We start from the raw sequence: 13,089 nt of genomic DNA on the forward strand, positions 1-13,089 counted from the left end.
CCTCAAATCAAGGGACTGAAGTAATTGCACAGAGGCTGGTATCCGGTCACCAAGTTACTCTTTATTTACATCTGCACAATCCACTGGCTGTGAGCATCCAGCTCAGAGTCAGTCCCTGAAGTCAGGAGACTCTCTTGTTTGTATCTGTCAGCCAGGGCTCCCTGAATGGCCCAGGTTTGCAAACCAAAACAAGAATCTCATAGTCAATGAGATCCACCTGACCATGGTTCCAATCACTACAGAGACCAAAACTGCACCAAGGGTGGTCTCACTGATGCTCTGTATAATTGCAGGAAGACATACTTGTTCCTGTGCATGAATCTTCTCACTACATAGACCAACATACAGTTTGCCTTCTTTACTTCCTGCTGCACCTGCATGTTTACTTTGAGCAAGTGCTGTATGAGCACACCTACGTCTCAGAGAATATTCCTCTCTCTCAATTTGCAGTCATTGAAATAATAATCTGCTTTCTGATTTTTGCTATCAGTTTGTTTGACTTCACTTTATCCTAATTATACTGCAACTGCCTTACATTTGCACACTTACAGAGCTTGTCCAAATCACACTGCTACATCTCTGCATCCTCTGCACAGATCATCCTTCCACCCAACTTTCTGCACATTTTGAGTTATTACGTTTAGTTCCCTTATCTAAAACATCAACACACATTGTAAATAGCTGGGATCCTGCTGCCAATCACTGTGGTACGTCACTAGCCACTGCTTGCTGTTTGGAATCTGATTTATTTATTCCTACTGTTTCCAGTCAGCTAACCAATTTTCTATCCATCTCAAAACTTCAATTTTGCTCATTAATCTCCTGTGTATGGCCAATAGTCCACTTTTTTCATGTGTCTCCACAGACGCATAGATGAATCTAGAAGATTCTGGAAATGGCCTACTGGTATTATCACTGGACTGTTGGTCCAGAGATCTAGGTAGTGATTTGGGGATGAGGTCCAAATCCTGTCATGGCAGTTGGTGGAATTTGAACTTGAATTCAATAAAAACCTGGAATTAAGAGTTTGATAATGATCATGAAACCATTGCCGATTGTTGGAAAAACCCATCTGGTTCATTAATGTCCTTTAGGGAAGGAAATTACCGTCTTTACATTGTCTGGACTACATGTAACTCCAGACCAACAGCAATGTGGTGATTCTCGTCTGCCATCTGTGCAATTAGGGATGGGCAAAAAATTCTGACCTAACCAGTGATGGCCACATCCCATGAATGAATAAAAAAAATTGGAAAAAACTTAGTAATGTTCAGGATTCTGTGTAATTTCTTAGCATTGAATAGATTACAGGTGTTTATTGCTAGATTTTATTTAAATAATCAAGCTTCAAGTTTTTTGATTCTGGGAAGTCTGTTTTGTTTAATATAAAATCTGATAGATTATTCAGTGGAATCTGCTATCTGAATACAAAGAAACCAATATATTTATACCAGTTTGTATTCTATATTACCTCGGTGAAATGTGGATGTTTCGCAGGGGAATGAACCAGAGAACAGGCTATTGTAGACTTGGTAGTGTGCATTGAGCAAGGATTAGTTAACAATCTTGTTGTGCAGGGTCTTTATGAAGAAGGACCATAATATGATAGAATTCTTCATTAAGACGGAGAACAAAGTGGCTGTATCCAAAACTAGGGACCTGAATCTAAATCAAGCAAATTGTTTCGACATAGGGATAATAGGCTAGACAAATCTGATTCAGTAACACTGGATACGCAATGCAGTGAAATTAAAACATTTGATGACCCTCAAAAATTGCTTAATTGCTCCAAACTAAACAAATCTTGGATACCAAGTTTATAACTTAAGAAAAATAACATTACTGTTACTAATGTAACTTTAGCAGAACACAGATGAACTATAAGATAATCTAGTTAATATCAGCAATCTAAACCCAATCTTGTTTGATTACCAACTCTCCTCACTGTCACACCAACAGAGACTCAAAAAGATAAATTTTTAAAAACATAAATTGCCCGTTTAATAACCGTTTCAAAGAATACTAAGCTTTTATGAAATCTGATGAGTTGTATTATAGGCACAAAGGTTTATTTCTTGCTTGAATTGCAAAGTCATTGATCAATGCAAACACCTTCCATAGGCCTCGGTTGACATTTCCTGTCTTCTTATAGACTGGGATTCTTTTCTCTGGACCTTCAACACCTAGATAATTGGAGAATAATAGAGACAACAAAAGCAAAACAGTTTCCAAAGCAATAGTGCTTTCTGCACCAAAACACAATCAAAGCCTGTTCACTCTTTCTCTCTTGACATTCTCTCTGGGTGAGTCAAAACATGTCGTGCTGGAAAAGCGCAGCAGGTCAGAACAGCATCTGAGGAGCAGGAGAATCGATGTTTTGGGCATAAGCCCTTCATCAGGAATGTGGGGGGAGGGGGGGTACCAAAGGGTGCTGAGAGATAAAAATGAGGGGGGTGGGGCTGCAAGAAGCTTGGAAGGCAATAGGTGGATGCAGGTGGGGGGGATGATGTCATAGGTTGGAGTGGATAGGTGCAAAAGAAGATGAACAGGTGGGAGAAGTTCAAGAGAGCGGTGCTGAGTTGAAGGGTTGGATCTGGGATAAGGTGAGGGGAAAGGAAATGAGGAAACTGGTGAAATGACATTGATGCCATGTGGTTGGAGAGTCCCCAGGCGGAAGATGAGGCATTCTTCCTCCAAGCGTCAGGTAGCTAGGATTTGCTGGTGAGGAGGCCCAGGATGTGCTTGTCCTTGGCGGAGTGGGAGGAGGTGTTAAAGTGGTTGGCACTGGTCCTCCCTTGATTGATCAATTCAATTTCTGACCAGCTGCTATTCCCTGACCACAATGAATTGTGGTGCTGAACTATCCACAGTGTTCTTAGAGTGGTACTCTACCTCTATTATCTTTCCAGACTAGTTCCCAATGGTAAACATTAGACTTCTGTTCTCTGTTTAAAAATCAAGCTGTTCAAAATTCAATTCTCATCTGCAATTCCCAGTTCCAAAAATGCAAAAAATAAAAGAAAATAAAAAAAATAAAAGTTATACTGGTCTCAACAGTAAAAGAGTGGATGAGGTGTGAATTGGTAAGGATGGATTGAGGAACCTTACTAAAGGGGTTGACGGTGGATAAGCAGTGGTACACATTGAAAGATCCAGTGTATGATTTACAAGTAGTCATTCTTGTCTGGTGCAAAAATAAAAGAGGAAAGATGGCTCAACCACCTCAACCAAGAAATCAGATACTTTTATGTTCGAAGAGAAGGCTCACAAAACTGTCAGAAAAAATAACAAACCTGAGGATTGGGAACTTTGTAAAATTCAACAAAAAGGGAAAAAAACGTTTGTAAATATGTGAAGAGAAAAGGATCCAGAAAGGCAGATCTTGGTTTCTTACAGTCAGACAACAGGGCAATTATAATGGCAAACAAAGAAAAGGCCAAAACATTGAGCACACATTTTGGTTCTGTCCTCACAAAAAGGATATATTTGAAAAGGTTAACTTCTTATCGATCTTAAAGGGGTCAAGAGGTAAAGGGAGGAAGAAGGATTGTGATATTGAGATAGAGGATCAGCCATCAGTTGAATAGTACAGCGTGCTTGAATGGTTGACTGATCTACTGTTCCTTCTGGTTTTAATGTTTCTCTGTTTGAATGAATATTGACTCCATGTAGAGAAACGTTGTCCCATTAAGGTGGCAAAGGCCTGGTCAAGAAGTAAAATTGTAAAGAGGTTTTTAAAGGTGAGAAATTGAATATGTTTTGGAAGAATCTTTTAGGTTCCAGAGACAAAGCAGTTTGAGGCTGTACCTTTAATGGTGGAGTGGAATGGAATAATGGAAGAGACCTGCAAAAGAGGTCCAAATGGAACGGTAGTTGACGACAGGCTAGAATTAGAAGCAATTCTTGAAAAATAAGAAAGAACTATGACATAGTAAAATTTGTGAATGAGAATTGGACTTTCTACTTAACATGCATGAGGTTTGTGGGTTAATCCGATAGGTTGACAGGGGTCCTTGGAAATCAGCATTTACTATAGCATGAAGTGTAAACTGTAGCATTTAAAATGAATTGTAGTTCAGTGTAATCATGTTTCTCCAAGCAGTTTGGTAGTAACTCACAATCAAATGTCCCACCAGTTTCGAAAGCTGATCTATGTCGTTTTTGTCTGCAGTTGGATTTCCTAAAATCAGTTTAAACCTGGTGATATTTGCATATTTAGACAGTCTTACAGTGTACTCTTACTAAGTTCTTGCCATATGAATCACAAAGAGATTGATATAAGACTGATAGCTTGTGGAAATGTACTCTTTGTTTGTTGGGTCGTACAGAAGTTCAGTATTGTTGAATATGGAAGCATTTTGCTAAAGTTTTTTAATGTTAACCTCATCAGGACAATCTGCAAATGGTACGACACCACGATTGCAAGCCAGACCCAATCAGACTCAATAATACTGGATTCACAACGCAGTGAAACTAAAGTTTTTAATGACCCTCAACTGCCTACTTGTTCTTAACCAGACTTCAAGAATAACAGATAACAGACACCAAGCTGATAAATGGAAATTTACAATTTATTATTAATACTGTAACTTTAACAGTTTTGTGCTACAAAAACAAGGTAATCTAATTAAGAACTGTGATTAAAACCCAATCTTTGATCAGAGCCCCAGTTCTCTTACACAGATAGAGACAGTTAAGGGATAAATTAGAAATAAAATAAGAGCTGTAACTGGCCAGTTCAGTAACCATTTCAACAATGAGTACCAAGCCTTTATGATTGATCTGTTGTATACCAGGCACATGGATAATACCTTGCTTGAATTCCAATGTTCCCACTCAATGCAAAGAGCTTCCAGCAGGCTTTGAGGAATAATCCCTTAATTCTTTTAAACTGGGATTCTTTTCTCTAAATGTTCAACAATCCTTTACAAGGATATAAAGTTAGAGAGAGTGTACAACTCAAAACACAGCTTCCCAGGCCAGCAGCTTCCCAGCACACAAACTTGTCCAAAAACTCAATCAAAACCAGCTCAATCTATGATTTATCTTTCTTTTTAAACAAACTCCGTGGTTCACTGGCCAGCAGCAGTCTTCCGATGAAGGGCCAACCGGGTCACAGTTCTTGGCCATAACGTATCCTAGAGCCAAAATATCTGCAGTATTCTTTGAATGACAATTAACCTGAAATTATCTTTCCAGGCCCAGTTCCCATATGCAAGTGTCAGTTTATTTGTTCCCTCTTTTTCTTAAGAAAAAACAAGCTGTTGTTTAAAGTTCACAGTTTCTGAACTTATGCTTATGGTTTCAAACCAAAAATAAAGAAAAACTAATGGTGGTTTCAACACAAACCCCAGTGTAAAGGGAAAACAGCATTTCTACTGTGTGGAGAGTGCTGATTAGTTGGCAACTGGATGATGATTGGAAGAGCCTGTTTCAAACTAACACAATAGGTGCTAGCCTCTCTTTTTATTCATTCCACATGTAAGGAAATTGCTGCATTTCTGTCATCGAATCATCATTAGTGAATGTTCCTCTTGGCCTTCTCTTATGGGAGATCTGTTGGTGCTTTGTTAGAATTGATGTGGACTCTTAATTATTACATAAATACTGGTCAGAATTAAAGAATAGTATGTTTAATAGTAAACATATAGCTTTGAGAAAAGCAAATGTATTACATGCATGTCTACAATGTCAGAATAATTGTAGTTACTTGTATGCTAATCAGCTTACCAGCAGGGACTTGGAATACTAACAGAAGGAAATCATGTTGCAGTTGCACAGAGCATTGTTCAACTCCCATTTGGAAACATATTGCCCTTAGATACAGCATAGCTTCACCAGAACAGTCTTGGGGCTTCAAAAGCTAAATTATTAAGACTGTTTGCATAATGCCAGGTTATATGCTGTTGAGGACAGAAAATTGGAAGGTGATATTATAAAGGAGTTTACAGTATTAACATAATATGACAGGATTGTTAGAAACAAACTCATTCTTTTGCTGGCTCAATTAAGAATTGAGTGACATAGCGCTAGATTTTCACTCCTAAGGCAAGATATTTTTCTACAACATGCCCAGTCAGCTCCAATTTTGATCTGGGTTTGGGGATGGGTACAGGAAAGAATTGGGTCTGAGAAACAGAGTCATCCACAGGGGAAGCTGAATGTTAAGGCATCCTAGTTAAAAGACTTCCTTCTATTCGCTGTGACTTTATCCAAGTTACTTGTTAGATGTTAGATCCTTCAGCTCTTACACCTTAACCCTTGAAATCCGTCACCATGCCATTCATGACCTATGCCACCCCCAATGGTCCCTCATAGCGTGAAACCAACGTTTGCATGCCACACAGCACAACTTAATACCAGTCTACCTGCCAGTCTTGTCCCTTGTATCATCCATTCACTTCACACAGTATTCATTATGGGCAGCTCTGAAGAGCTATGTTAAGGTGAAATAAAATGGAAGTCTAAATAACTGATATAGCATTCACAGTATTAGAGAAGACTGGTACTCATGAAAGCCCATTCAAAACTTGTAAATCTCATCAAAGGCTTAATTCTTTTCAAAATAAACAGAGTTGCATTCATAGCTCCACATCAAAAGAGATATTAATCCTTTAATAACCATTTGAATTCTCAATCAGTGTTTATACATTGAAACTCCTACCAAGATAATTGTATGTTTTAATAATCGTATAAAGAGAGATCTTTGGGAAATGTCAATGTACAGCAATTGTAACTGTGGAAAAAAAAAAGATTTTTCAACTCTCGCAAGCACAGGCAGCCTTTTTAGTTTTTAAATAGCTGGCAATTTAAATAATTGAGTTTTACAGTACTACAGATGCTTTTGCTCCTTTCATGAGCTTTCACTGTCACTATAAAAATTCACATCAGTCAAATTCTGAATGAAGGCCTTTGTTACAGAAAAAAGTTTGTCAATTTGAAGCCAGGTTAACATGTTCACATTTTATTCATGAGTCAAGCCCTGTGCCCTTTCTCCGACTGGTGCGAATAGGTGGAGGACTTTTTGAATTCTGATTCACCCTCAATTTTTAAAGATTTCTGATGTGTTCAGAACGCCATAAAAATCCAGCCCCATAATCTTGAAAACGGAATGGAGGTAAGTCAGGAAGCACTTTTAAAAATGACAATTTGATCTCAGAAGACTGAAAGAGATATTTATGAGGTATGGAAATCTGCATGTGGTGCAAAGATAGGATTAATCAAACAGAAGTGCAGGTTGGGCGTGATCTAATTAAATGGCAGAGCAAGCTTCTCAAGTTAAATGCTTTGCTCTTGTGCCAAATGTTTCTATCCATGCATATTACAACATAAATACAGCCATTGAATTCAAATAATCGGCATTAAATTGCATAAACACGTGACCAGTTCCAGGTCTGTTCAGACATAACCACTGCTTCATTTACTGAACAGTAATTTTTTTTTTGCACAAGTTGGTAACATGGTCCGTCAGAATTTTTTTTGAAAACTTGTAAATGCATTTTGTTTTCCTTTTTCAGTTTTGAAAAGCCTGCCAACAGTCCGCTATAAGGAGACAATAAAAACCTTGGGTCTGTGGATGCAACAAACTGAAGCCAAGTTAACTGTCCCCCGTGTCGCAGTCACAGAATATGAAATTATGGAACAACGACTCAAGGAACTAAAAGTAGGCCTCCAAAGTCAACCATTGCTGTGGAATGTCACATTTGAATTCTATTCCTTTCTTAATTTAAAGATAAATTTGTATCCAATTATTGCAATACTGGAATGATAGATTAGAGATCTAGTGGTCCTTGATGTGAGAGATCAGGTATTAATCACATGCAGACAGACCTGTTGTTTCTTTGTGCTGAAACATGTATGAAAGAATTTTCTTCGTTGTTTGTAGCACCATGACTTTCATCAAGTGGTTAAGTTTTTGTTTGAAAGAAAAGCAAAGATTGATTCTTTGGAGACAGTAATACAGCTCAAATTAGACACTAAACATATAAATACCTAGCTCTGAGAATCAAAAAGCAAGGATTCAGTGACAGGAGAGATGCTTGTTTCTCACCCATTTGTTGTCTTTAAGGACTGAAGGATCTCTGAAATTTAAAAACAATTTTAGTCTTTGGATTTGGTAATAATACCTAATTATGCAAATATATAACCAAGTTGTGCTCAAAAACATGGAAAAAGTGTGATATTTCTCACCAAAGACGTAAGGCCATTCCTGCCCAGGACTTCCTTTCCACCCCGATGACCCGGCATTTAATCGGGTTTCTAATGTTCTGTTGGTGGCAACCATTGATTTTATGCTGCTCCTAACTTTCCAGGTCTTCCAGCATTTCAGTGAGCCTGAGGTATGTGACCAGGTTGCTATTTTTCAAGGAGTGGGTGAGCTTTCAACTTATTTCTGCATCTCGACTGAACCCACAATTAAAATTGGGGCCATTGTCTGTCATTAAAGAAATACAGTGGCTGCCAGCAGCTTTGTGAAACAGTATTTTTTTTCTGATAAACAAAATTGAGGTCATCTTCTTAATAATGCAGGAGCTAGGACTGGTACAGGCTGGATAAGTTGTAGCTAAACAGATCTGAAAGCAATTTTCCTTCAGGGCAAATTGCCAGTGCTATTGGAGATGATGTGTTTGGAGTGGTAGGGCGGATGATGGTTGTTGATTTGAGGAGTAAATACTGGAGAGGAATACAAAGGTGCATGGAATATTGAGAAAGACAAATGATATTTCAGTCCATTTTGAAAAGAGTGACTGCTTGACCTAGTTCTTGTGATTGAGGTTATCAAGTAGATTAAATTTCAGTCATGGACCATTTAGAGGACAGTAACAATTGAATTATAACTTTCAGATTGACTATAAAAAAGAACAAAGAAGAAATATTAAGAGTATTAAGAAAGACTCGCAACTAACATTGAAGGGAATCACAAAGACTCGGTGTATAAATGATGAAAAATGGTGATTGAAGGAGTGAGACTGATTAGTGACCCATAAAAGCGACCAACATATGGAGGCAGGGAATATGGCTACGATATGAAATGCAAACTTTCTATCTATCTTTACCAAGAAAGAATGTGATTGTAGATCTTGCTGAAAGGTGGATGTGGTTCAGCCACTTAAAGTGCTTCAAATTTATACAAAATTGGTTTTACTTCATTTGTTTGCAGTTGTTGATAAGTCTCTCATAATGGATGAGGAGCATCTCAAACTGAGAGTGGAAGCTATGGATTAATTGACCATTATTTTCCAGTATTTTTCAGACATGGGTGGTGTGAGGTGACAGGGAAACTTGCAAATGTTACACTCCTATTCAAAAAATTGTGTCAATGTCAGCCCAACAATACCACAACAATTAGTTTAACCTTGGTGCTGAGGATGCTGATAGAAACAATAATTTGGGACAGACTGAAAAGACACTTTGGGAAATGTGCATAAATTAAGGAAAGCCAGCATGACTGAGATGAGTGAAAGTCATGTTTTACTGGTTTTGTTGAATATTTTGATGAGGTATCCTAGGATTGATGAAGGCAGTGCTGTTGGTGTTGTCTGCATGGACTTCCAAAACAGATTTTATACAATGCCCTCCAACAGAATTGAGAGATTACAGAGTAAAAAGGGAGAGTCGTAAAATAGATACAAAATTGAAGTGACAGAAACAGCATGCTGTAGTTAATCAGTGTTTCTCAGACTGAAGGAAGATTTATAGTGGAGTTCTCCAGAGGTTAGTGTTGGAGCCCAGCCTTGCTGATATCTATTTATGACTTATGCCTTGGTGACCAGGGCATAACTTCAAAATTTGTGGATGGTGCAAAACTTGAAAGTATTGTGAACTGTGAGGAGGGTAGTGTAGAACCTCAAGAGGAATGGACAGGTTGCCAGAATGGTGGATAAGTGAAAATTTAATGCAGAGAAGTCTGCAGTGATTCATTTTGGTAGGAAGAATGCAGTTCGACATTGTATACTTGAGGTTATAATTTAAAAAGGGGTGCAGGTGCATAGGAATCTGGGTGTATCTGTGCATAAATTGTTGAAAGTTCCAAGACAGTTTGTGATCGCAGTTCATGAAGCATTCAGGATTTTGGGTTTTACTAATAGTAGCATTGAGTACAAAATCAGGGAAGTTCTATTAAACCTGATTAAAAGACTGGTCAGGCTCAGGTGAAGTATTGTGTTCGTTTCTGGACATGATGTGAAGGCATTGGAGAGGGTGTGGAAAAATTCTTGAGAATGGTTCAAGGATTAGGAACTTCAGTGTTGGCAAGGTTCAGAGGAGACAGAACATGGTGAGAGGAAGGTCAGCAGTGAGAGTTACAGTGGGTAAAGGAGCGCGAGCTGAAACAGCTTCTGGAAACGGGAGTTGCTGAGGAGCAGGTCTGTGTTGCATAATTTGTTATCGAAACAGAGAACATAAGAAGCTTTAACTAAGACATGGCAGGAGAGCTCCAAATTGTAGTCTGCACCTTTTGCTCGATGTGGGAAGCTGGGCATACTTCCAGTGCCCGAGACCTGCATGTCTGCAAGAAGTGTCTGTAGCTGCAGCTCCTGGGAGGCCGAGTTTCAGAGTTGAAGCAGTGGCTGGGGACGCTGTTGAATATTCGTGAGGCAGATTGTGTCATGGATAGTATGTACAGAGAGGTGGTCACACTGCAGACTCAGACTCCACAGGCAAGTAGAGATTGGGTGAGCAGAAGGAGGGCAAGAGCATTAGGGCCAATCAGGCAGTGCAGGAATCTCCTGTAGCTGTTTCCCTGCGAAAACAGATATACCGTTTCAGAGACAGTTGAGGGGAATGACCTCTCAGTGGATAACAGCAGCAGCCAAATTCATGGCACCATGGTCGGCTCTGCTGCAGAGGGAGGGAGAGTTAGGCATAGAAATGCAATAGGGGATTCAGTTGTGAGAGGAGGAGATAGGTGTTTCTGTGGCATCAAATGAGAGTCCACAATGGTGAGTTGCCTCCTTGATGCTAGAGTCCTGCATGTCTCAGAGCAGTTGCAGGACATTCTGGAGGGGGAGGGTGAACAGCCAGTGGTCATGGTATACATGGGTACAAAAGACATAGGTGAAAAAAGAGATGCGGTCCTAAAAGCAAAATACAAAGAACTAGGAAGAAGGTTTAAATGTTGGACCCTAAAGGTGCTTATCGCAGGATTACTAGCAGTGTCTTGAGCTAGTCAGAATTGAAACAGCAGGATGTATCGGATGAACATGTGGCTAAAAAGATGGTGTGAGGGGGAGGGTTTCAGATTTGTGGGGCATTAGGACCAGTTCTGAGGGAGGTTGGACCTGTACAAACTGGATGGGTTATACCCGGGCAGGACTGGGACTGATGTGTTTTGGGGCAATATTTGATAGAATGGTTGGGGACAGTTTACACTGGTGTGGCAGGAAGATGGGAACCAGAGGAGTACGGCAGTAGATGCAGAAATTGAGGGAGAGGTAGAAACCAAGGCAAACATGACTAAGAACAAGACCAGGCAGGAAAAACTGCTGAACAGAGCAGGGGAGGTGGTCTCAGAAAGACATGTGTTTCAATGTGAGAAATATAATAGGCTTTGGTTAGTACTTGGAACTATGAAATTATTGCGATTACAGAGACTTGGCTGAAAGAGGGACAGGACTGGCCGCTGAATGTCCCAGAATTTCGATGTTTTAGGTGTGATAGAAAGGGGATGTAAAAGGGGCGAGGAAGTTGCATTACCAGTAAAGGAGTATCTCAAAGCTGTACTGAGGGAGAATACATCATAGGACTCATGCAGCAAAGCAATATGGGTAGAACTCAGGAATAGGAAAGGTGAAATCAGAATGCTGGGGGTATACTACAGGCCTCCCAACAGCCAGCAGGAGGTAGAGGAGAAAATATGTAGACAGATTTTGGAAAGATGTAAAAACAGCAGGTTTGTTGTGGTGTGTGATTTTAACTTCCCCTACATTGTCTGTAACTCACTTTGTGCTAGGTGGTAGGAGCTTGGATGGGGTGAATTTGTAAGGACCATTCAGGAGGGTTTCTTGACACAGTTGTAAACCCCTACCAGGAAAGGGGTTATACTGGACCTGGTTTTGGGAAACAAGCCCAGTCAGGTGAGAGAAGTTTCAGTGGGGAGCACTTCAGGAGTAGTAACCATAATACTCATGGACAGGGATAACAGCAGTCCTTGGGTGAAGGTGTTAAATTTTCTGAGAAGGTGAACTACAACAATATTAAATGGGAACTGGAGAAGTTTGATTAGAGGTGACTGTTTGAGGGTAAATCCACATTGGACCATGTGGGAATATTTCAAACAGCAGTTGATAAGAGTTCAGGAGCTGCATGTTCCTGTGAGAATGAAGGAGAGGTATGGCAAGTTACATGGATCTTGGATGAACAGATGTGTTATGACCTTGGTCAGAAAGAAAAGGGAAGCATATGGAAGGTCGAGGAAGATGGAAACTGAAGAAGTCCTTGAAGTATATAAGGAAAGTAGGAGAGAGATTAAACAAGGAATTAGAAAGAATAAAAGGATTCATGAAAAGTCATTAGCAAACAGGATTAAGGAGCATCTCAAGGTTTTTTTACACATATATAAAAATCATGAGCGTAGCCAGAGAAAGGGTTAGCCCAATCAAGGACAAAGTTGGGAATCTGTGTGTGGAGCCAGAGAGGTAGGTGAAGTCCTAAATGAACACTTTGTGTCAGTATTCACCAAAGAGAAGGAATTGATGGAGGATGAATTCAGGGAAGTGACTGTCTAATCTTTAAGCCAAGTTGCTACTAAAAAAGAAGAGGTGTTGTGCATCTTAAAAAGTATTAAGGTAGACAAGTCTCCAGGTCATGATGGAATCTATTCCAGAATACTAAGGGAGATGAGACCAAATTGCTGGAGCATTGACAGACATCTTTGTATCCTGTTTGCTGTAGGTGAGGTCCCAGAGGACTGAAGAATAGCCGATGTAGTTCCATTATTTAAGAAGGATTGCATGGATAATCTTGGAAATTATAGGCCTGTGAGTCTCATGTCGGTGATAGGGAAATTATTGGAAAAGATTCTCAGGGACAAGTGCAAAGTGAACTTATTAGAGATAAGGAACATGGTTTTGGGCAAGGGAGGTCATGCCT

At 39.6% G+C, this 13,089-nt stretch overlaps 1 protein-coding gene across 16 annotated transcripts in view; it reads left to right on the top strand.

The window, feature by feature from the left end:
* dmd (dystrophin) overlaps positions 1-13,089 on the top strand; it is a 1,983,813-nt gene that overhangs the window by 883,425 nt on the left and 1,087,299 nt on the right. For all 16 annotated transcript variants that reach the window (XM_072585000.1, XM_072584994.1, XM_072584999.1 and 13 more), the window contains one exon: positions 7,518-7,663. In XM_072585000.1, the coding sequence (XP_072441101.1) occupies positions 7,518-7,663 (146 nt within the window). The remainder of the gene's footprint in view (positions 1-7,517; positions 7,664-13,089) is intronic.

Source organism: Chiloscyllium punctatum, chromosome 15 (genome assembly GCF_047496795.1).
Source record: "Chiloscyllium punctatum isolate Juve2018m chromosome 15, sChiPun1.3, whole genome shotgun sequence".
In the NCBI taxonomy this organism is placed as follows: Eukaryota; Metazoa; Chordata; class Chondrichthyes; order Orectolobiformes; family Hemiscylliidae; genus Chiloscyllium; species Chiloscyllium punctatum.